General features: G+C 54.4%; 1 protein-coding gene across 5 annotated transcripts in view; it reads right to left on the bottom strand.

Annotated features, from left to right (window-relative positions):
* Positions 1 to 6,365: 6,365 nt before the first annotated feature.
* Positions 6,366 to 25,130, bottom strand: part of LOC138811416 (protein Jade-1) — a 114,537-nt gene continuing 95,772 nt past the window's right edge. For 4 of the 5 annotated variants that reach the window (XM_069999169.1, XM_069999167.1, XM_069999168.1 and 1 more), the window contains exons 7-11: positions 22,396 to 22,563; positions 21,451 to 21,567; positions 16,198 to 16,716; positions 12,127 to 12,244; positions 6,367 to 9,896 (exon numbers count right to left, since the gene is read on the bottom strand). In XM_069999169.1, coding sequence (XP_069855270.1) covers positions 8,992 to 9,896; positions 12,127 to 12,244; positions 16,198 to 16,716; positions 21,451 to 21,567; positions 22,396 to 22,563 — 1,827 coding nt within the window. In that variant the 3' untranslated portion in view covers positions 6,367 to 8,991. Of the gene's footprint in view, positions 9,897 to 12,126; positions 12,245 to 16,197; positions 16,717 to 21,450; positions 21,568 to 22,395; positions 22,564 to 25,130 lie in introns of all 5 variants that reach the window. The other variant, XM_069999166.1, reaches the window with a different exon arrangement.

Genomic DNA, 25,130 nt, shown 5'->3' with positions numbered 1-25,130 from the left:
TCTGGATCAGCCTACTCTCTCCATCACCATAACTCTGGATCAGCCTACTCTCTCCATCGCCCTAACCCTGGATCAGCCTCACTCCATTGCCGTAACCCTGGATCAGCCTCACTCCATTGCCGTAACCCTGGATCAGCCTCTTCAACATTGTTGCAATCTGTGAGCAGGATGAGCTTACATCATTGCATTCTGGGCACTCGGCATAATTTGGGGGACACTGGGGCTTTTCAGTGGTTGTTCATGAACTGAATTGTTAAGGGCGAGATGATACAGATAGTTTCGTACTAAAATGAAAAGGACTCTACATTCTGGTATTAACAACTCTCCAACTGGCTCCACATTTGAACATTTGAGGATTCTCCAACAGAAAGGAAAGCTGTCACAGACTGAGCACGCAGTCAGTCACACAGTCACAGGCTGAGCACACAGTCACAGGCTGAGCACAGTCACAGGCTGAGCACACAGTCACACGCTGAGCACACAGTCACACGCTGAGCACACAGTCACACGCTGAGCACACAGTCACACGCTGAGCACACAGTCACACGCTGAGCGCACAGTCACACGCTGAGCACACAGTCACACGCTGAGCGCACAGTCACAGGCTGAGCGCACAGTCACAGGCTGAGCGCACAGTCACAGGCTGAGCGCACAGTCACAGGCTGAGCGCACAGTCACACGCTGAGCACACAGTCACACAGTCACACGCTGAGCGCACAGTCACACGCTGAGCACACAGTCACACGCTGAGCGCACAGTCACAGGCTGAGCGCACAGTCACAGGCTGAGCGCACAGTCACAGGCTGAGCGCACAGTCACAGGCTGAGCGCACAGTCACACGCTGAGCACACAGTCACACAGTCACACGCTGAGCAGTCACACGCTGAGCACACAGTCACACACTGAGCACAGTCACACACTGAGCACAGTCACACGCTGAGCACACAGTCACACGCTGAGCACACAGTCACACGCTGAGCACAGTCACACACTGAGCACAGTCACACGCTGAGCACACAGTCACACGCTGAGCACACAGTCACACACTGAGCACAGTCACACGCTGAGCAGTCACACGCTGAGCACACAGTCACACGCTGAGCACACAGTCACACGCTGAGCACACAGTCACACGCTGAGCAGTCACACGCTGAGCACACAGTCACACGCTGAGCACACAGTCACACGCTGAGCACAGTCACACGCTGAGCACACAGTCACACGCTGAGCACACAGTCACACACTGAGCACACAGTCACAGGCTGAGCACACAGTCACCCCCTCTGTGACCTGTAGATGTAAGAGATTCGAAGCTGTTTTGGCAATAGGACTGAGTATGGTGGTTATTTTTCTTCCAGAAAAAGTCTGTTAATTTCTAATGTAAATTGAGGTCACGTGTTTAACATTCCCTAGTTCCCATCTTTGACATCATTTACGAAGACAATATCATTTCTTCTGTGAAATATCAAAGAAGGAAGAGAATGACTATGAAAGAGAGAAGTCATACACGCTGACGTGGAGGGCAGTCGGGCCGTTTCTCTCCTGTCTGCCTTCCTCCGGGTCTGCTGAGGAGGAGGCGGCGGCCCCGTGAGCCCCGTGAGCCCCGTGAGCCCCGTGAGCCCTGTGTGCCCCGTGAGCCCCGTGTGCCCCGTGAGCCCCGTGAGCCCCGTGAGCCCCGTGAGCTGTGGCAGGCTGCACGCTTGTCATGTCTCCGCTGTGGAAGCTGCGGCTGCCCCACGTGTGGACACACGGTTAGCAACAATTCAGCCAATGCTGTGTTTCGTACCTGGCATGCACCAAAGCGGCTCCCAACAGGCAGCCGGAGAAATGCTCCAGATGTAGACGCTTTACTGTAGATCTCTTCTGGAGCCATACTTTGTTTACCATTTGTCCAAACAACAAATCTGTGCACGTTTTAAGGGCTGATAAAGGACAGACTTCACAAGCAGCCTCAGTATTGTTGTCAGTGTCTGTCTCTAAATCTATATTTAAACATACACCTTTAGGTGTATGTTTATAAAAGTTCACCACAGATTTGTTGTTTGGGCAAATGGTAAACAAAGTATGGCAAATCAGTTGGTAATATCAGTGTTCTTAGTGTTTCTATAAGAAAGGAAAGCAGGTATGTATTTAAATAACAAAGGTCAAAGCAGGAAGACATCATCAGGTAGCTCTTCACAACACCAGCACCTTCTGTCCCCCATGAGATCCCTGTGCCCCTCCCACAGACACCCGTGCACCTGAGCCCACGGCCTCTCCACGCAGAATACGCAAGAACAGCAGCAAGTAGAGTAGCAGAGTCTGCTCCACTTGATTTCTTTTCAGTACTTAATTTTTTTTTTCTTTTTTGGTTAGTCGTGGGGTTTGAACTCTGGGCCTGGGCACTGTCCCTCAGCTCTTCAGCTCAAGGCTAGCGCTCTACCACTTGAGCCACAGCGCCACTTCCAGTTTTCTAGTGGTTTATTGGAGATGAGTCTCACGGACTTTCCTGCCCGGGCTGGCTTTGAACCGCGATCCTCAGATCTCAGCCTCCTGAGTAGCCAGGATGACAGGTGTGAGCCACTGGCGCCGGCTCAGAGGATAATTTTTTTTTAGTCAGCAAAGCATATATAAGGAAAAACTTAGCACTTGAAGCTGTAATGAATAAAGACAAGAACCTTGCACCTGCATTTATGATACAAACCAGAAGAGAAGCGAGTTATACTCACATTCTGTAAATGCTCCAGTCCATCGGAGGGTCCTTGGAACTAGGAAGAGTCTGCTGATGTATATTAACAGTGTCTGTCTGTGGAGAGTCTACCAAGTGCTGGACATCTGCATTTATTTTCACTTGGAACCAGCACCCCTTCTAATGCAGTGGACAGTGCGTGGCAGGCTGCACACTGAGCTCCTCAGCACCAGCATCCTTCTGAACGTGGCTCACCAGCTGGCTTTGAACAGAACAGTGACCCTCCGACCTCAGCCCCTGAGCACCAGTGCCTGGCCCCTTCTGCATCTTTAGTCTGCAGAACTCGTGCGTTTGCCACATTGTACTGTTCGTTTTATTTTTTGCCTCATCTACACTTTGACTGTAAGGGAGCACAGACTGGCCAGGGCATGAGCTCCGGCCGGTGGGGAGGGTCGGGAGGTGGGACTCCTAAACCTCTGTGCTTCTTGTGGACGCAGGTCAGCTCTGACCTCAGCTCTTGATGGGAAAGTACAGATGCAGAGACAGCCGGAGATGTTCTGACACCGAGAGTAAGTGCTAGTTAGCTTTGTTGTTTTATTTTTGCCCTGAGTCCAGAAAGCACATTCAGTTATCAAAGTAGCCATATACTTAGGACTTCCTACAAAAACTATCCTATCATCTAGTGGAATTTATGTGGTAATTTTTTTTTACCTAGAAAAGTAGATATAAGCCAAAGTCAGTAGAAATTACCTAAGCACAGGAAGTTATAATAAATACCTGCTTTTGAAGGTTATTTTTTTTTTTTTTTGGGTCCGGTCGTGGGGCCTGAACTCTGGGCCTGGGCGCTGTCCCTCAGTTCTTCAGCTCAAGGCTAGCGCTCTACCACTATGAGCCACAGCGCCACTTCCGGCTTTTTTCTGTTTGCTTATGTGGTGCTGAGGAATCGAACCCAGGGCCTCGAGTATGCAAGGCAAGCGCTCTACCACTGAGCCACCTTCCCAGCCCCTGAAGGTTTTAAATTTAAATTTTATAGTTGTTAAATTATATCCAACAAATGGTGTTTTAAACAGTATTACATGAGTTCTTTCATTAAACAGTATATTTTTTGTGCTGGTACTGGGGCTTGAACTCAGGTCCTGAGTGCTATCACTTAGCTTTTTGTTTGTTTTTCCTTTTTGTTGGTTGTGGGGCTTGAACTCTGGGCCTGGGCGCTGTCCCTCAGCTCTTCAGCTCAAGGCTAGCACTCTACCACTTGAGCCATAGAGCCACTTGCAGTTTTCTGTTTTATTGGAGATGAGTCTCATGGACTTTCTTGCCCAGGCTGGCTTTGAACCATGATCCTGAATCTCAGCCTCCTGGGTAGCTAGGATTACAGGTGTGAGCCACCAGCTTCTGACTCCTTTAGCATTTTTGCTCAAGGTTGGTGCTCTGCTACTGGAGACACAGCTCCCAGTTGACAACTTGGAGAAAAGAGTCTCACAGACTTTACTGCCCAGGCTTTGAACCATGATCCTCAGATCTCAGCCTCCTGAGTAGCTAGGATTACAGACATGAGCCCCTAGTGCCTGTCAAATACACTATTTTCAAGCATGATCTTGCAAAGTTACATTTATTTAGAATAGTTGAAGCTATCATAAATACCTGATCTCAAGACAGATAGGGTGGGAGGAGAAAATTAAAAAGAAGGTGAAATAAGCAGGGAGTCTATAATGGTAAATAAATACACTACTTAACAAACCATGCGCTCAACATAAATGAATGTACTAAACAAGCAAACACATGTGCTCAACAAACACACTACACAACAAACACATGTGCCAACGTATGTGACTATACGTGACCTCAACATAAATACACTACTTAACAAACATGAGCTCAACATAAATATACTAAACATGTGAGCCCAACATAAATGACTAAATTTGTGACCTCAACATAAATGCACCACTTAACAAACATGAGCTCCACATAAATATACTACTTAACAAACACATGAGCGTAACATAAATACACCAAACAAATGTATGAGCTCAACAAAGGTAAGTTACTTAACAAACACGTGAGCGCAGCATAAATACACTAAACAAACATGGTCTCAACAAAAATAAATACAATAAACACACATGCGCTCAACGTTAATACACTAAACACAGGCACCTGGTGCAATCGCCAGGACATGGTGACACGTCAGAATCATGTGTTGGCATGTTGGGAAGCTCAGTAGAAACACATCAGGAATCACATGTTGTGCACGTTAAGAGTAACACATGGTGCGCTTCACCACTTGGCGCTGTGTAAATGGTTTTGGCTTGGTTATTCTTGCTGTGTAGCTCAGGACCTCAAGACCATGATCCTGCCAGTACCGGGACTGGCGTTACAGATGTAAAAATAACCAGATTCGTGGTGCTTTATGTTTGAAAATGCTGATTTGGAGGTTTGGCTCAACCTAAAGTGTTCATGATAGATGACTACTAGGACCAGGATAACAGTCATGAAATTGCTCTTCAGTGATTGAAGTTGCAAGTGTTGCGTCAGGTGTAGACAGCTTTTCTTTGCGTATGATGCACAGACTCCACCTGTGAATGGGCTTACATCAATGCGCGTGTGGCTAGCTCCCAGAGTAAGGCAGGCACTGACCACCGCAGACGGGCTTGCTCTCAGTTTACGTGAGGCCTTTAACTCGTGCCTTATGCCTGAAGCCAAGGTTGTCGCCTTGCTGATGAGGTCACTGCGGCTCACCAGCTGCCTTGTGTGAACTGGCCAGTGCCAGTGTTTCACCAGGAGAAGCCACTTTCTAATTGCTTGGGTGAAAACCTGAGTCTGAGGCACGTTTCAGGTCAGCGTGGCCACCTGTGCCAGGCCTCTCTGTGGCTCCTTCTCTCTGGAGCCAACCAAGTAAGTTAGGAGAAGCAAGGAGAGTTAAGGTTTTAGTAGTTCCACCACATGCACACCCAAATAAGCTGGCCCAACTTTGGTAAGACATCTGATTACCAGTCATCCTGGGAATGTGCTCTCCCTGAGGACACCAGCACCAGCAACACGGGGACACGTGAACTACAGCCACCACGGAGACACGTGAGCTACAGCAACACGGGACACGCGAGCTACAGCAACACGGGACACGTGAGCTACAGCAACACAGGACACGCAAGCTACAGCCTCCACGGAGACACGCGGGCTACAGCAACACGGGACACGCGAGCTATAGCAACACGGAGACACGCGAGCTACAGCAACACGGGACACACGAGCTACAGCAACACGGGACACGCGAGCTACAGCAACACGGGACACGCGAGCTACAGCAACACGGGACACGCGAGCTACAGCAACACGGGACACGCGAGCTACAGCAACACGGGACACGTGAGCTACAGCAACACGGGACACGTGAGCTACAGCAACACGGGACACGCGAGCTACAGCAACACGGGACACGAGGACTGTCCCAGCTTCACTGCTTGTGTTCCGTCTGTGGCCGTTTCTGCACGCAGCAGCTGTAGGCTCGGGCTGTGTCCCTGGACCAGTCTTCAGTGAGTGACGTGGACAACCCTGTTTGCAGTGAGACCAAACAGCAACACTCCATGAAAAGCGTTTTGTGAGTGCAGCCTTCCCGCCTCCCTCACACGGCATCTTGTCTCCCGTGTCCAAGCCGACGCTGGCCGCCTGTGTCCACACCTCAGCTCTGCATGCGGTCCCTGCCGTCCTACCACCACTAAGACCGTCTCTCTCTTTATAGGATCAGAATCACGGGCTTCTCTGTCTCTAACGCCTGATTGCTCCAACCACTGGATCTTTCCAGACCCAGAACTATGTCCTGGGAGAGTTGCCAGTGCCGGCAGGCCCCTTCCATGCCCGGCCCGCCGTGGGTGGTGGAGGCCCTCAGCACATCAGATTCCCAAAGACGTGACTGTATTGCAAAATGTACAGCATTTATTCACATACAGACAAAAAGGCACAATTCTACTAAATAGTTCAACAAAAAATACAGTTGTCCTCAACTAGTTTTATAAATACTTTCAAAAAGGGGGTAGAAATAAATACAGGACTGGGCCGTGTAATATAAAATAGTCATCTCTACATAGACTTTGTTTAATTTCTGATTTGTAGCTCTTCATGCACCTCTTTTTTTTTTCAATTCAGTTGAATGGACACCAAGCTAGGCACATAGTGAAAAATCCTCTGTACAAGGTTACAAATGTAATGACAAGTTTGTCCATTAAAATAATTTAGATTTGTACACAACACATAAAACCGTCATTTAAGTCCTGTGTTTATAACCTAACAAATGACACTCCAGGCAACTTTACAAAAGCTTAACTAGCCTACATTTTGACATAATACATTGATCATAATCAAAGGTATTTCTTGGTCAGGATGCACAAGGGAAAAAGAAAAAGCCAACGGTTCCAATGCTAATAGGACGCAGTGGGTGGCTGGGGGCGGCTGCAGCGACAGAGCTCTCACCTCTGTCCAGGGGCCGCACACCACCGGCATTTCAGAGCAGGACTATAAAGTATGGACTTTTTTTGTGGGTTTTTTTTCTTTTGTTTTTTTGGTTCAGCATAACTTGGAACATTTGAAAGCTTTTCAACCTAAATGTGGGGGAAAACAGGTAAGGCATTTTTTTTTTTTTTGCACAAAACTAGCATTCCTAAATAGTGCAAATGAGTCTGGTACCTCTGAGTGGTGAGAGGCCATACACTACATTAATTTAGATTTTCTTTCTATGGCTTCACAGATTACCCCTCTACAACCCTCCTCTCACCGAGAGCTGTCATCAAAAGACAACTGCAGGTGGAGTCCAACCTTCTCCTCTGTCCAGAAGGGTTTTGCTCGTATGCAAAAATTACAAAAAAAAATCCATAAATTATGCTACTAGCAAACGTGCAACTTGGATAAGAGCCTCCGCCGCCCACAGCAACAGCTACTTAGGACAGCAGTCTCTGGCAGTGAGCCTCAGGGCTCAGAAGCAGTCAGTCTAAAAACCAGTCTTTCCCCTCCCCTGAATGAGCTACAGTGTACTTGGAAAAGTGAAGACTTGGCTTGAGCATGTCAGATCTGCTATCCAATCATCTGATAAAACTTGCATAGCAAGACAGAGCTCACAAAGCCTGGCGTTGACAGTCACCTGGAAGACTCAACAGTGAGCTACAGTGCTCGGAGCATCACTCCTAAGCAGCAGAACCGCTCTGCCAACGAGGACAGACATGAAAGTGAACCAGGAGTGCAAGCGCTGGCACTGACTGTGGGGCGGTGTGGGGGACGCTGGGCTGGCTCCCGACGCCCGTGATTCTAAATCTCATTGCTGCTTAAGCTTCCCGTAAGTTTGACTCACAACGACACTGAATTCCAAAGAAAATTAACAGGACCTTAACACTACCCAGTTTCTGAATACATATGCACTACAACATTGTTCTCAAATTTAATGCTAAACTTATTATTGCTGATAACTTACTAGTTATTGCCATTTGCAATTAGAAAGTCCAAGTTACAAATAAGAACTCTGACCCCAAAAACCTATTCCTGGGTGCATTTCAACCTCTTGTCTACATAACTAGGTCAATGGTAAGAGCTCATTGCAACTTATTGCCTTTCTATAGTTTAAAATATAACCTCACTTCTTGTTTTCCTCAGGGAGCCCGTTCGCGATGGAGGCCCGGGTTCCCCGATGTGCACTAGTGATTGGCTCTGGGGAGGGCAGAAGGCAAAGGTGTGGCCGTGGCCAAGGACAGGGGGACTGGTGAGCACTGTCTCAGGCCACGCACGGGCTCCCGGCGGCGGGGCCGTCGGCGTCTTCCCTGACTCCCCAAGCCCTGTGGCACGGGCCCACGCCCAGCCCTCCAGAAGCCCCCTTCCTGCCAACTCTCCTGACGCGGGGTGCAGGGGAGCCCCAGAGCTGCTGCCTGCACACTATCAATGCAACAAGAATGGCCTTTGGGGCCAGAGTGATTGTAGAATCGACCAGTCCTAGGAATACACCTCAGGGCTCCACGGGGTGTCAGTCCATTCTGCAGAACTAGATAGGATTCTGTACATTCAGGGAACCCAGAGTTTGTGCTTTGGAAGAATGCAGAGGGCAAGAAACACAGTATGCAGAGGCCTACTGAAGCCTTGCCTTCTTGTAACCCTTAACACTCAGCTTCTGACCTTAGCTGTCCTACGTTAGTCTACTCTTCTGTTTTCTCAACAAGTTGCTAATAACACAAACTTCTCACAACAGTGATTTATAAATGACTCTGAAAAAAAAAAACAACCCCAATCTGAATTGTAAGTAAATGTGTGTGTAGCCCGGGAGTCGGGGGGTCTCTCCCCCTCGGCCATCAGGAGGCCAAGATGCTCCTCCGGATGAAGTCCGCCCTCCTGCCCAGGGGGCCGCTGGCCTGTGGACATTTCTTCTCCGATGCTTCGCCCTCAGAGTCACTCAGTTCTACGTCCGGGGCGTACCCGTCATTCTCGTGGTCAGATTTTAATTTGCTCTTAGCCCGGTCCTTGGCCGGTGCCCGGCCCAGGCTGAGGTACGGGCAGTCTGTGTGCTGGTGGCCGGGCCCCTCAGGGGCCTCTCCCTGCTGCGGCCGCTCCCCCTTCTTTGGAATCCGGAATCCGCCCCAGTTTTTCACCGGGCTGGCAGGTGTGGTAGGCACTTGGGCTGCAGTCTGGGAGCCGCTGGCTCGGAGCAGGGAGCCATTGCACCTGGGCACGCCCTCCCTCCGGGCGCCGGGCGCCCACTGCCCCGCCCCGGGCAGAGTGGCAACGCGGGGGCTGCCCGGGTGCCTCTGGGATGAATCTGTGGACCTGAGAGGCTTGTGACTCGGTTTCAAAGGCCTGTCCTTGAAGTCGCCTTTAATGAGATCACAATGAAAGCGATTGTCTCTCCGTTTCCCATGGTCTGGCGTCGCAACCCCATTTTTCTCTTGTGCTGATGATAGGAAGCGTGCATCTGCAAAGGTCTTTTCAAAGGTCAGAAAGCCGCCTGGGGCCCCCAGCCCGCCCCGGCCCCCCGCCAGGCCCGGCCGTCGAAGGGAGGCCTTGCCCATGCTCCCGGGTCTCAGCGGGTCTCGTTTATGGAGTTTCTTCAGTGACGGGGCCAAGGATGCGCCCATCTGCTTCCTGAAGAAGGCCGAATGCCACGTCAAGTCCTCTATGGTGGGAGTGCCAGGACCCACAGGACTGTTAAACAAAAGCATGTTTTCCAGGGAGGAGGAGGACGCACAGGAAGAAGGCACACCTGTGAACACACAAGCACAAAGGCAAATCCAAAACAATCCCGGACCTAAGTGCCACCCGCTCCACGCGCACTTCCGACCCACCAGTGTACAACCGTCAGCCTGTCTGTAAAAACTGGTTTCCAGTTAGGAGAATCCAGATTAATACATGCTCAGTATTCTAGATTCTTCCAGCTACAATTCATATGGTCCTTCATGAAGCTACCTATTCAAGGACTACCCTTTCCTGCAAACAGGACCCCCTGGCCAGGCACTCGCTGCCTCTGCCTGTCCGCCCCGCCGCCCCGCCCCGCAGGAGGGCCCGGCAGCCGCCGTCCCCCAGCGCCTCACGCGTACGTGTGACTGTGAGGCAACCGCTCTTCACAGTTAGAGGGATCTTTTGTTTCTTAAAGCCGCCATCATGTACAAAATCTATCAGTGGGATTCAGCTGCACGACACCTGAGCTGAGGATGACTTCACACTGTCTTCTGAGGTGAATCACGGCGAGAACTAAGTCCCATAACACAGGAGCAGAACTTCCTTTCCTGCGGAATCACGTGTCATTGCATGTTGTGTTGTTTGCCTTGAGTCACCCCACCAGTGAGCGGGCCTGAATTCCTTCCTGCAGGAGCCTCCTGCCACCCAAAGCACAGCGCCCTGCACAACAGTCCTCTATACAACAGCTCGTGCGGCCACGACCACACACATGGAGGGAGGCGTCACCGGCCCTATCTGCGAGGCCACGGGACGGCTTCGGTGCCACACCTAACGGACATACTTCTTTATTTCTGACACTTGGCACCACAGAAAAACAGAATGGAGGCCAGTGATTCTTAAGCAGGTGTCTGTCTGCAGACCTCCGACACCCTTACCCAGGAAGGTCCTCACAGGGAAGGCATCTGACCTCGTCCCCAGTGGGGAAGGTGAAGAGCCACCCTGGGGGTCTCCTGTGCTCCACAGGGCAGTGCACGAAGGCGTGGGGAGAGCCACTGCCCACAGCACCTACAACGGCCACCTCAGGACAGTAGCCTTGTGAGAAACACCACTTGCTCACACAAGTAAAACCCTCGCCTTGATATGCAGAACATCCTGCAGGCAGTATCCACAGGGACCCCGAGGAACACTTAGTACTCGCTTTGACAGACAAGTCAAGAAGACCCTGAGGGACACTCGGAGCTCACCTCCACAGGACAACAAGACCCTGGGGAACACTCGGAGCTCACCTCCACAGTCACCTCCACAAGACAAGAGCCACAGGGGCCCAACCTAGATGGAGCCCAGGCAACACTAAGTCAAGAAGGAATAAGGGAAGGGAGAGATGGAAGCTGAAGTTGAAGAATCAGAACTGAACATCTTTCCTAAACACACTACGAGGAACAACTTCCTAAGAGCTTTGCCAGTCAACTCCAAGGTCCAGCTAATGATGTGGGTAGGCTACATCTGGAAAATACCTAGTCCTGGCCAGGAAAGATCTAAAATAGTATCAATAAGTCAATGCTGTTAAAATGGTGTCACGTATCAAGATCAAAACTCAGCCACTATCTGTTTAGCTGACCAAGGCATTCACAAGGATAAAGTTAATTCATGTTTGCTGTTTCTGCCGGTCATAATAATCTCAATGCAGAAACAAATGCACAAATGCAGAAAAGTAGAAGTCAACGGTGACTAACGCAAGTGCAAACAAGGACACTGCTCCAACTTAGTTCAGTCCAGGGCAGAGACACTCAACTCCTCAGAAGGCAGGCCAGACCTGCCTACCATTTCCACACTCTTCCAGCCCTACTTTTGGGGACTTGAACTTGCAGGATGCTGGTCACAGCGTAAGCCTTTCCTACAGATGAGAAGAACCCAAGATGAGTCAAGATGCCCCACTTGTGCTTGGCCCCCAAGAACTCCAGGCTGTCTCCCGTATTACTGGTCAACCCAAAGGCTGGGCTGATGTTTAAATATCAGTCAGGCTCTGCAATATCTGACTCTGGTCTCAAGACAGCTTCAACGCGAAGCTTGCTGTATCCCCATTCTACAGAGAAGAGATTGGAAAGACAAGACTTGTGCTTGATCAGTACAAGGGGACTCAACACCCCCCCCGTGGGAGACCCCCCTTAACATTGGGTCTCAATGATTTCCTTGATGAAAATCAGTACTTCTTAAAGTTTTTATAGGAAGAAAAAGGACAGACCATTTTTCCTTTAACAGTACTAAGGCTTACAAACATCTGCCCTGCCTTTTAGCCAAGAAGACTCAGTGCATACCTGGAACTCTTTCTTTCTCCAAGAGCTTAGTGTAAAGACTGAATATCTGCTCCTGGACTTTGCACACCGACCGTTTCATCTTTTCCCTGCGTGTGACCATGTACGTGAGGTTCCGCACCTGAACGCAGAGAAAAAAGATTCTACGTGAGCAACAGCAGCAACAGTGCCTTGGGGTTCATTTCAGCCGAGAAAATTGGGCTAAGCCTTTCACCCCATCTTTATCTTTTTGGCAACAAGAAGTCCAGCTGTTTCCCTTGGTGCTGCCCCACACCTAACCTCGGAAGCAGCGCCGCCCTGACACGGAGCCCGCCCGCAGAGGCTTGCTCCTCCGCCGGGGTCTGCCCCTGCCCCCGCCCACCTGCGGGGTCTCCCCTGGGCTCTACGGCCATGGCCTTCAGAGGACTCGGAAGCCACCACTGTGCTTTGTGAAGAAGAGGCCCCCAGCCAAGCCCCCTCCACCACCAAACAGTCACAGTTCAAGTGAGCCATTGTCCACGGGGCGTGACAAACAGCTGGCGGCTGTGTGCCCAGCAAGGCCTCGGAACCCTCCTGTGACAGGAAGGCCCAGGCGCTCCGCACCACCAGATAGGACCACGCATCACTAGCCACACGGAGCCTTCCGCCTCAGTCCTCGTCTAGAACCCAAAGCTATGGCTTCAGCCACTAAGCGCCACGGATGCCAGGCTCCCGCATCTTCATGAGCCCAGAGCGCACAGCATGGCAGCGCCGTGTGAACAGGACCGCGGTTACCTCCGTGATGGGTCCACCCTCCTGCCTCCCGTGCCTTCTTTCGGTCACGGGGGCGCCACCGCCTGGGCGCATTGCCGGCCCCCCAGCTCGCTCCTCTTGTTCCTGCAGACCCCCTGCACACTACACTCCAGCACTGGCTTCTCCCACGGGTGACAGAGCATGGTCTCGCCGCCCCGCCGCCTCCTCAGAGGAGCGAGGGGAGCTGGTGTTGCTATCTTTGGGCCTGGTCAGTTCCTGCTCCCAGACACACCCCAAAGCCAGAAGGTGAACAGAACAGGAGCCCGGCGGCGGACAGTGGGGGGCCTCGCCAGAGCCGCATCTCGTGAGTTTGCCGAGACGCCTGGGAAGCTTGCCCCTGTGGTCCTCCACTGCTGGCTACGGCCGCTCCCTAGGCACCTGCCCGCACACCCGCCTGCCCTCCCTGGTCCTGCCCCGCGCTGCCAGCACGGCCCCTTGCAGAGCCCAACCAGGTCACCGTTCCCAAACCATGCCATGTCCTGACCACACTTCTCTCTCAAGCACTACTTTGCAAACACCTGACTGCACTTCTAATGAATTTTCCGGAATTGCCTGAAGAACTACCTGGAAGGTAGCTCCTACAGGTTTTCCTGACTCCAGGCACTGCTCACAGCATGACCCCAACCCATCCATGTTCAAAGCCATGGTGTCCAGCTCCTCACATGTGACCCGAGCACAGGACTGTGGCCCCTTCTGAACCCCTGGCCAAACATCACTCTCTGAGCCATTCACTGTGTCTTGAAAAGGGCCTTGAGGGGAGCTCCAGGCAGGAAGGCGGCCGTGGGGCTCAATGTGTTCACCACCACGCAGATCCGTTCCTATCTTATGGAGTTGTGTCTGTGCTGGGAAGAAGGGCCACGCCCTGAGCCATGAGGGCAGAACTCCAAGGACTGAGACAAGTCCCCTGCCTCACGGTTAGTTCTCACTGTCACTGCCCTGATTAGCCCTTGGTCTGACATGCGCGCTGTTCATAATTACAACGAGCACTGCCCTCTCTGGGGCAGAGTTCAACTTTTTAGAGCCGCTGCTATCACAGCATGATAGCAAATTTCAGGAAAGCGCAACCTCCAGTACCGTAAGCAACTGATACTGAATCCCCTAACATCTGATTTTTTTAATAAGACAAATACAAGTAATACCACACACACGCACACACAAATCCTGATTTATTCCCTGTGTTTCATACATCATAGGCATTCTACTTAGAAAGCAGCAGTGACTCCAAAAATAGTTCAGAATTTAATTGTGAGTGCATGTTCTTAAATACAGAGAAGAGTTAGTACACCACAGGCATTTTCTACACTTTTATTTTGTGGTGATTGAGACAGACACAGCCCAAACACGAGACTTCTGCCCTCCCTCCCCGAGCCGGGCCGGGCCGGGCCGCACTGCCGGGCCGGCCTCAGCCCCGGGCGTCACAGGAGCCACGGGCCTGCGAAGGGGTCTTCCCTGGCCTCACCACCAGGGGGCCTCACCCTGAGGTCTCTGCAGGACGGAGGCCTAGAGGCCAGGGGTGGCAGCACTGTGGACCCACCTCCAGGCCAGCCAGGCTCTGGGAGGTCTAGACATCTCGTCTGCTCTGCCCTGCGGCCCAGCCTCTCATCTCCACATCTGAGCAGACTCCCAGGGAGGGTGCACACCCCACCAGCAAGCCAGGGTTTGGGGGCCCTTTGCTGTTTCAGTCCACCCCAGGCCAGAGAACGCCATGCCATCCTGGCCACACTAACGAATTAATGGTAGCCGACAGCCCGGGAGGCGGGGGGGGGGGGGGGGGGAGTGGGGGGGAGTTTCTAGAACCAGTGAGCCCAGGCAGAAAGACCTGCAGGGGGCAGGAGGCCCAGGGAAGGGAGCCAGCCCAAGTGGGAAGGAGTTTCACGCAGACCCCGAAGGCCAGGAGAACTGGGGGTACAAAGCAGCACACACATGCACAGTGCCGGCATCCACGGCTGCAGCTGCGCAGCAGAACACACAAGTATCGGCAGCACACAGTGGAGCACAACTGCCAGGCCTCTGGCTAGCACCAAGGCCTGTGCCAGGAGTCACACACCCGCAACACCCGACTCAGTGCGTGCCTGTGCACACAGTGTGCACGCATGTGTACTGCACACATCCTACATGCATAGCGCATACACCCGGTGTACGTGCACACCACACACACATACACACTGCAGGGCGTATACACATGGTACACTCAGACACACGGCATACATACACTGTACACATACCACACACATCTACTGCACAGTGTATACTGTGCGCACACACACCATACACATCATACACGCACACATACTGCATACACATGGTGTGTGCCACTGCTCACGGACGCATAGTGCAACGTGGTATGTACATTATGCATGCACACATACTACATACATACACGGCACGCACACCATACACACATCATACACACATGCATACTGTATACACACGGTGTATATATGAACTGTACACACACCTGCATGCATTGTACACACGCACATACGCGGCATACACACAGTGTATATGCACTGTACACGCGCACATATGCACGGCGCACCACATGCACGCATCATATGTGCATGCACGTATACACAGTGTATACACAGTACACACGCATGCATACTGCATACACATGGTGTATAAACATTGTACACACACGCCACACCCACATGTGTGTATACTGCATAGTGTATACACAGTAGACACACGCTGCATACATCCTGTACGTACACACTGAACACACACTGTACTCACATCACACACCGTGCATACACAGCCAGGATGCAGCCTCTGTGAGGACGCGGCAGCCTGTCAGGAGCGTCTTCACAAGCATGCGCACAGGTCGGGGCCCTCAGCCTGCTCCGCTCACAGTGGTGCTGAGGCCGGGCCGGGGGGCGGAGCCTCGCGCCCCTGCAGGCCTCTCCCCGGCTGCACAAGTCATTTCCCTACTCCTGCCCCCCACTCACAAGTGAAACCCGTCCTAGTTGTCAAAGTTAGTCTGTAAACATTCTGAGTCAACCCTTGGTCATTTTCCTGGGGTTCGGTCCCCTCTGGAAAAAGAGGGTAAAGAAAGGAACGCCCTCTGATCTTGCCAACAGTAAAGGTGAAGGGAGAGTGTCTAAGATCACAGAGAAGCCCGCCAGAGCGGCGGCGGCGCACCAGCGCAGGCAGCGGCCGGCCCGCCACCGCACTAGCCCGCAGGGCCTGGTGCGCGGTGCGCACAGGTCACCGTGAGGACTGGCTATCACCTCTTGCTCTGGCGAGCCCGGCCTCTGCATCCTCGTCGCTAGGTCACTACAGGGTGTCGGAGTCGATCATTACCCGCTCCAGGTCCTGCCGCAGGTGCGTGAACAGCTGCAGCCTCCTAAACAAGACGTCCTGCTCGCGCTTGGCCAGATTGTCCTCCTCGTCTTTCTTTGGGGTGATGAGGGGCTTGTTGAAATTGACCTTCCTCTTCAGCTTCCAGTACTGGTACAGGAAATCCACCACCGCCTCCGGCAGCCGCAGGGCCCTGGCCACGTCCAGCAGGTTGACGAAGGTGTAGAACTCGTCCTCCAGCTGCTGCAGCTTCTGCTTGCGGACGCTGGTGCGGTGGGCTTCGTCACGCTGCTGCCCAGGGCCGGCGAGGGCCTCCAGGGGGCTCCGGGGAGAGCGCTCGGGAGCCCCGTTCTCCGCGGGCCCCTCCCCGAGGCTCTCCTCGGGCTTCCGGTGCGAGCTGTGCTTCGGGCAGTAGGACTTGAACTTGACCTCATCATTGTCTGCCAGGATGGTCTTCATGTCCAGGCCGCGGTCAAAGGCGCAGGTGACGTGGAAGGCCGTGCGACAGTTCTTCACCGAGCACTGCGGAGAGCGTGCAGAGGAGAGACTTACGGAGCGACCACAGCAAAGGCACACACATACACACACACAGGGCACACCCCGGGGTACCCCCCAGGCACACATCACACCTGACACCACGCATGCGCACGCACGCACGTCACACCGTCACACGCTACGTCACACCTGACACCACGCATGTGCACGTCACACCATCACACGCTACGTCACACCTGACACCACGCATGTGCACGTCACACCATCACACGCTACGTCACACCTGACACCACGCATGTGCACGTCACACCATCACACGCTATGTCACACCTGACACCACGCATGCACACGCACGTCACACCATCACACACTACGTCACACCTGACACCACGCATGTGCACGCACGTCACACCATCACACGCTACGTCACACCTGACACCATGCATGTGCACGTCACACCATCACATGCTACGTCACACCTGACACCACGCATGTGCACGTCACACCATCACACGCTATGTCACACCTGACACCATGCATGTGCACGTACGTCATACTATCACATACTACGTCACACCTGACACCACGCATGTGCACGCACGTCATACTATCACATACTACGTCACACCTGACACCACGCATGCACACGCATGCACGTCACACCATCACACGCTACGTCACACCTGACACCACACATGCGCACGCACGTCACACCTGACACCACGCATGTGCACGCACCTCACATCACACCTGACACCACGCATGTGCACGTCACACCATCACATGCTACGTCACACCTGACACCACGCGTGCACGCACGTCACACCATCACACATCACACTCTGGCACCCATGCATGCACATGCACAGTGGCAGCAAAGTGAACCCGGCAGGCTTTCAGTGAAGCAGAGCCTGGAGAAAAGGGAACTCTGCATGTGGAGGCTTCCTAACCACAAAAACCACCAGTAGCTTAAAACAACTCAAGTATAAACTCAGGACCTGGGGCTGGGAAGGTGGCTCAGTGGTAGAGTGCTTGCCTTGCATGCATGAGGCCCTGGGTTCGATTCCCGAGCTGAAGAGCTGAGGGACAGCGCCCAGGCCCTGAGTTCAGGCAGGACCTCATGCCTGCTCAGCTTGCTCGCTGAGCTGGCACTCTGCACTTGAGCCACGTCTCCAGGCCGGCGTTTTTGCAGATGGCCCTGAGGATCGTCACGCCCGCCTGGCCGCCTTCACACCCAGAGCTGACAGCCGGCCGGGGGCTCAGCATGCTCCACATCGCCTTGTACTTAGTACGTTTTGGCTTTGGGTTTTATGACAAACCTCAAGCATCTTCTACAGACAGGTACGTGCCAGCCAGGGGTCCTCACGGGCCATGAACACGGGTGGCCCCAGGGACCGTGGCTGAGGATGGCAAACATTCCCTCCCTCACAGGGAAAGGGTGGCAGGGCTCAAAGAAACCCATCCTCACCACAAAAGCAACATCCCAGCCTGTTTGTTGAAAAGGGGGGACAACGGGAAAGTAATGGAGTGAAGTTGATCAGAAGTACATTGTGTGGAAGGACGCTTTATACAGTGCATGTTAGTATAGAGACAGTTCAGAAGGGAGAGGCAGAGAGGGAAGAGCGGCAGCGAGAGGGAGAGGGAGGGGGAGGAGGGAGTGGCATGGAGGGAGGGAGAGGGAGAGAGGACACAGCCCCAGGGGTGAGGAGGAGGCGGGGGCACTGGGGCCAGGGAGGCCAGGGCAGAGACGGCATCGGCCCGCCACGGGGAGCCAGCCCGGGAGCCAGCCCGGGAGCCAGCCACGGGGAGCCAGCCCGGGAGTCAGCCCGGGAGCCAGCCCGGGAGTCAGCCACGGGGAGCCAGCCCGGGAGCCAGCCCGGGAGCCAGCCACGGGGAGCCAGCCCGGGAGTCAGCCACGGGGAGCCAGCCCGGGAGCCAGCCCGGGAGTCAGCCACGGGGAGCCAGCCACGGGGAGCCAGCCCGGGAGCCAGCCACGGGGAGCCAGCCCGGGAGCCAGCCCGGGAGTCAGCCACGGGGAGCCAGCCCGGGAGCCAGCCCGGGAGTCAGCCCGGGCTCAGGGAGCTGTGCGCCTAGCGCCTCCCCTCTGCCTGGGCAGGGCTGCCAGGTGCCCCAGTGCAGCTGCCCTGCCCAGCCAGCATGAGGTGACTCGGCTTCCGTGCCCCTCGGCCTCAGGAGGAGGCCGACCCAACGCGGGTGAGCACAAGCACCTAGCCCAGAAAGACCCACCCGACACAGGTGAGCACAAGCACCTAGCCCAGGAAGACCCACCCAACACGGGTGAGCACAAGCACCTAGCCCAGGAAGACCCACCCAACACGGGTGAGCACAAGCACCTAGCCCAGGAAGGCTGCAGAGAGGGAGCCCACTCAGCACCCCAAACCCAGAGCCGTGGGACACAGGACACTGCCTGCCCCTATCCTTCTGTGTCAGAGACACTGAAAACCTATCCCTTCATTCTGCTTTTAGCACTCAGCCCATAGAAACTGGAGAAATACCTGCTGTGCAACCCATAACTAACAACAGCTTCAAGCGGGTGAGGCAACATCGCTGGCAGAACACACTCACCTGCCCAGGCCCCGCTCAGCACACACTGACACACCTGCCCAGGCCCCGCTCAGCACACACTGACACACCTGCCCAGGCCCCGCTCAGCACACACTGACACACCTGCCCAGGCCCCGCTCAGCACACACTGACACACCTGCCCAGGCCCCGCTCAGCACACACTGACACACCTGCCCAGGCCCCGCTCAGCACACACTGACACACCTGCCCAGGCCCCGCTCAGCACACACTGACACACCTGCCCAGGCCCTGCTCAGCACAGCCGCAGCCACAGGAGTGGAAGCTGGCGCTAGCTGGAGCCCATCTGTGCCCGGCTTTGAGCTGCACTAATGCAAGTGTGCTAACCATCAAGAGAAAGGGGCTACAGCAGCCCTGCACTGGTGGCCCCTGGGCTTTCCTGTTCAGCAGACAGATGGAAGCACAGCCCCCCAGCCGCAGACGTGCAGACAGGAACTGACAAAACGACTCTAGGAAGACACAGAATGTCATCAGTGCTCCTCCCATCCCTCCTTCAAGCACATGTTCTGGAAAGTGAGTCCATCAGGAACGTAAGTCAATCGGTGGCCAGAGCCCTCAGAGGAGAAGCGGCTCCCCGCCTGCCGCCAGCTCACCAGAGGGTGGTGGCTTGTCCCCAAGTAAACACAGTGTCTGAACTCTCTCTTCCATTCTCCGTTGCCCAACCCACGCTCAGGCGGAGGTACTGGTAATTCTCCTGACACCCAAGTCCCCGAGCCTCTGGATATTTCTGCAAAGGTTTCAGACCCTCAAACACCAGGAGATGGCAGTTACAATAAGTGGAATCTCTAGGGTTGTTAGGAAGGAGGAAAAAGGAGAGGGAGGAGGGAGGTAGAGAGAGAAAACTGGACACGGTGGCTCACGCCTCTAACCCTTGCTACCTGGGAGGCTGAGGTCAGGAGGATCATGGTCTGGGGCTGGCCCAAAGCTCAACCACTGAAAGAAGCTGGTGTGGCGGCGCCCCCGTGACCCTAACCGCAGAAAGCCGAGCAGGACCCATGGAGGCCAGCACAGGCGCAAGCTGGGACCCTGACCACAAAGTCGTGAATGGAAACAAGGGGCCTGGCTCGAGGGGTGGTGCGCTTGACGGCAAGCAGGGGAGGAGGGGCAGGTGACACACGTGGCTTGGCACCGTGGGGAATCAGGACCACACACAGGCGCTGTCCGTGCTGAGCACCGTGTCGCCTGGGGAGACACAGCCCAGAGAGCACCTCTGCTCCAGAGCCCGTGCCAGCCAGAGACGCCTCTCAGACCACGGCCATCCAGACCTTAGGACGCAAGGCCCAGAAAGCAACGCACGGATGCCATCAGATGACAAGAGGAAACAGCACGCTGTGCTTTCTCCCTTCACTGGACTCAGGACTGTCATGCCTGCCTGCATCTGCGCATCTGACACACTTACTTGTAGGTAAGCAAGTGCCATAAATCAAACGTACAGGCGCTGGTGCTCACGCCTGTAATCCTCACTACTCAGGAGGCTGAATCTGAGGATTGCAGTTCAAAGCCAGCCTGGGCAGGAAAAGTCCAAGAGAACTCATATCAAAAAACTACTCAGGGCTGGGAAGGTGGCTCAGTGGTAGAGCGCTTGCCTTGCATGCACGAGGCCCTGGGTTCGATTCCCTAGCACCACATAAGCAAAAAGGAAAAAAGCCGGAAGTGGCGCTGTGGCTCAAGTGGTAGAGCGCTAGCCTTGAGCTGAAGAGCTGAGGGACAGCGCCCAGGCCCAGAGTTCAGGCCCCACGACCAGACCCAAAAAACAAAAAACAAAACTACTCAGAAAAAGCCAGAAGTAGTTCTGTGGCTAAGTGGTAGAGTGCCAGCCTTTAGCACAAAGAAGTTCAGGACAGCGCCCAGGCCCTGAATTCAGACTCCAGGACCAGGAAAAAAAAAAATCCAATGTCTAGGCTGTGTTCAGAGCAGGCCACCTCTTCCTAGAGCAACCTGCACACCCAGGTCTTCATGTCTGCCCGGGGACAGCAGCTGTGTTCCGGGCCTAGCAGGAGGCCTGGGACAGAACAGAAAGCAAGGAACTTCCAGGTAACAGCTCTGGGTCCAGGGACATTGGACCATCAGCTAGCCCCAGGTACCTGGGCCGGCCCCATGCGCCCTCCCGTCCTGGAACAGCAACGGCCCGGCGGCCAAACCTGCTGAGCAGCTTACCTGAATGGAGGCCCCAAACTTCTCGTTGCAGAGACTGCACACCAGTGCCCAGCGGCTGCTGGGGATGTGAGACACCTTGGTGATGGGCTCCATCTTCTCCGGGCTGCCAATGCTCACCTGCAGGCCAACAGCAAGGGCGAACACCCAGCCATCAGCAGCAGAACGCGACGCCCTAGAGTTCAAGACCTGTCACTCTGAGGGCTGCCCTGGGCGCTTGCCCTGGCTCACACACACCCTTGCCTGGCCGGCTCCTGCCGACGGCTACCCTGTCCCTTCCCACTGAAGAATGTGGCGGCAAAGACCTGGCATGTGGATAGTGCAGGCTTCCTCTGAACCAGTAACAGTTTGGTCAGGACGAAAATCACCTTAAAATGCCTACACAGACTCTCAGTTTGGAGTGAGCAAGTACAAAAGCCATTTCTTATCCATTTCCCATAAACAAACTAGCTCATTCCACCAGAATGAAAAGAAGAATGATGCAAAGAAGAAATCCCACAGGCGAGATAAAACATCATCTCTGCCTTCCATCCCCCAAACCCAGCAGACGGGCTGACCGCAAACACAGGATCCCGCACCGCCTGCCCTCTGCAACGCCAGGCAGTCTGAGCCACACATGATCTTCTCAGAGTGGCACGGCCAATTAAATTAGTCAAGGTGTGGGACAGGAAATAGACAAAACAAACCCCGCAGTTAAAAAGGTTGCGGCTGAGTCAGAGTTTTCAACTACGACCTGCAGAAGTGTGGCCCAGTGTGTGGCACCGTCGGGGAAGGACCCCCAGGCCAGGCCGGCCCTGTGCGGAGGGAGAAACCTGACCCTAACACAGTTCCCACGTCCCCACCCCTGGACAACACGGCGGACGCCAAGCCGGCAGCGACTGGGAAGGATCCCGGGCGGTCAGGCCGCGCGCCCTGCCCCGTCCGGGAGGGTGTGCGGGAGTCACGTACCTCTGGGATCCACAGGGCGCAGCTGACATGGACCCACTTGGTTCCGCTGCGGGTGGGCTTCATGGCGCCCCCCTTCTTGGGACACAGCAGACATTTCGGCTCCACACCCAGGGCGCAGGTCCGGCACAGCCAACTGCCCTCTGGCACCTTGAGGATTCCATAGCAGGCCTGGACAAAGCCACAGCACAAGGCAAAGGAGACAAAGAGAAACACATTTCCTCTCCGAATGCACACAGAGTCCCACCAACGCTGAGATCCCAACCCTGGGCTGCGACCCCAGCAAAGGCAAAAGGCTTCTGGGCTGAGACATGATGCGCTGTGCAGACCCCTGAGGGACAGCCACACAGGCCTGTACCTACGCCAGGCTCTCCAACGCGGCAGGGCCGCACGGGGACACCTACCCTCGCCTCACAGAAAGCGGGGAGCACAGGGCAGCAACGCACGGCCACACACAGGGCAGCGAGAGAGTGGCCGACACAGAAGCCACGTGAGGAGCAAACAGACGCGGAAGAACAAGACCCAAGGAGAATATTTAAAACAAAGCCTGCACAAGATGGCGAAGCCACCCGAGATAGCACACTGCAGAAATCAAGGCTTCACAGCTCATGTAATCATGACGGCTCAAGGAGTAAAAAGGCAAATTTGAGTAAGTTACCCCAACGGTACCAGAGGCCCAGAGAGCTTTAAAAGCCAAACTGATAAAAATGAAGTGCTACCTCCTCAGACGGCGTCTTAACAACACCGACCCCACAGACGCCACGGGACCCGCACGCAAAGCTGCTCAACCGCCTCGCTACGTCAGGGCCCAGAACAGGTGCACAGACAGACCTGGGGCTAACAACACTGACGGTTCTGACGGGGTAAAAGCACAGTGAGAAGCAGGTCTAAGCTAGTAAGTATGGCTTAAAGACAAACCAAGAAGAGGTCAGAAGAGAAAAATATACTAAACACAGAGATCAGAGAAAGAGCATCTGAAACTGAGCCCACTAGCCTTGATGTCAATGACAAGTTTCTAGAACAGAGTTCTTAAGTTTCCAAGCAGACAAGTAAAGGAAGTGTGGAAAGTCCTCCACAGGTTACAAGTACCATCAGCCAAAAGCGGCAATGGTGGCCACCAGGCCCATGATCACGGCTGACATCCGAGGAATTCACTGCCCAAGGACACGCAAACGGACGAGCTTCTCAAGACATGCAGAACAAGACCACAGACTGCTGAGCCGTGGCGGCAAATGGGGGCCAGGCTTGAGCCTCCTCGGTGACGTCACCCAATCTGTCTGAACCTCAGCCCGACAGATCCACGGGAAGCTTCCAGACTGCCTCTGCACCCCGCATCCCACCCATCTGCGCCAGCATTCCAGGCCAGCCTAGACTAAGGTGTGTGAGGGCCTATCTGAACAAACAAGCCAGAGCACCAGGGCTCCTGGCCAGGATCTCGGTTCTGAGGGAGACAGAGGTAGAGACCACGGTCCAAGGCAGCTCCGGGAGAAAAGGCCTGAGGCCCTCTCCAAAAATACCCAAAGCAAGCAAGGGGGCTGGGATCTACACGACACAGTGTAGACCAAGTCCCGAATTCAAACCTCAGTGCTGTAGGAAAGACGGCAGGGAGAGGGAGGAGAGAGAGGCGGCTCTCCTCTGCTCTATATATTCCTATGTTCTGCCCCCCAAAAGCTAAGCAGAAGCCTAACACGACCTTATCTACAGTCCCTGAAAATGGAAGACACTGACGTGAGATGGGGATGTACCCCAGCAAAGCCCTGAAATCCGGCTGATGCTAATACAGGAACACCGGAGTGGGCGAACCACAGACCCCGCAGCCACCACACACAAGGCAGCCAGCAGCCAGCCCGGTGCACTGAGGACTGAGGGGACGGACCACGGGCTCTGAGGACTGAGGGGATGGACCATGGGCTCTGAGGACTGACAGGATGGACCATGGGCTCTGAGGACTGACAGGATGGACCATGGGCTCTGAGGACAGGATGGACCATGGGCTCTGAGGACTGACAGGATGGACCATGGGCTCTGAGGACTGACAGGATGGACCATGGGCTCTGAGCACAGGATGGACCATGGGCTCTGAGGACTGACAGGATGGACCATGGACTCTGAGGACAGGATGGACCATGGGCTCTGAGGACAGGATGGACCATGGGCTCTGAGGACAGGATGGACCATGGGCTCTGAGGACTGACAGGATGGACCATGGGCTCTGAGCACAGGATGGACCATGGGCTCTGAGGACTGACAGGATGGACCATGGGCTCTGAGGACAGGATGGACCATGGGCTCTGAGGACAGGACGGACCATGGGCTCTGAGGACAGGATGGACCATGGGCTCTGAGGACTGACAGGATGGACCATGGGCTCTGAGGACTGACAGGATGGACCATGGGCTCTGAGGACAGGACGGACCATGGGCTCTGAGGACTGACAGGATGGACCATGGGCTCTGAGGACTGACAGGATGGACGATGGGCTCTGAGGACTGACAGGATGGACGATGGACTCTGAGGACAGGATGGACCATGGACTCTGAGGACAGGATGGACCATGGGTCCATGGGACTGACAGGAGAAGGTGGGCTCCACGGACAAGAAGCCACCTGGGACACTGGAGCGGAAAGGCAAAGGAAGTGGTGCTGGGGGGAGGTTTTCTGGCCAATGAGAGGGTCTGCCCTACAGCCCTGTTCTCAAACCTCCCTCTTCGACAAAAATCCAACTCCAGTTGCTTAACG

Source organism: Dipodomys merriami, unplaced genomic scaffold (genome assembly GCF_024711535.1).
Source record: "Dipodomys merriami isolate MVZ:Mamm:240054 unplaced genomic scaffold, mDipMer1.0.p SCAF_525, whole genome shotgun sequence".
Classification (NCBI taxonomy): Eukaryota; Metazoa; Chordata; class Mammalia; order Rodentia; family Heteromyidae; genus Dipodomys; species Dipodomys merriami.
This window is presented reverse-complemented; position numbering and strand designations above follow the sequence as displayed.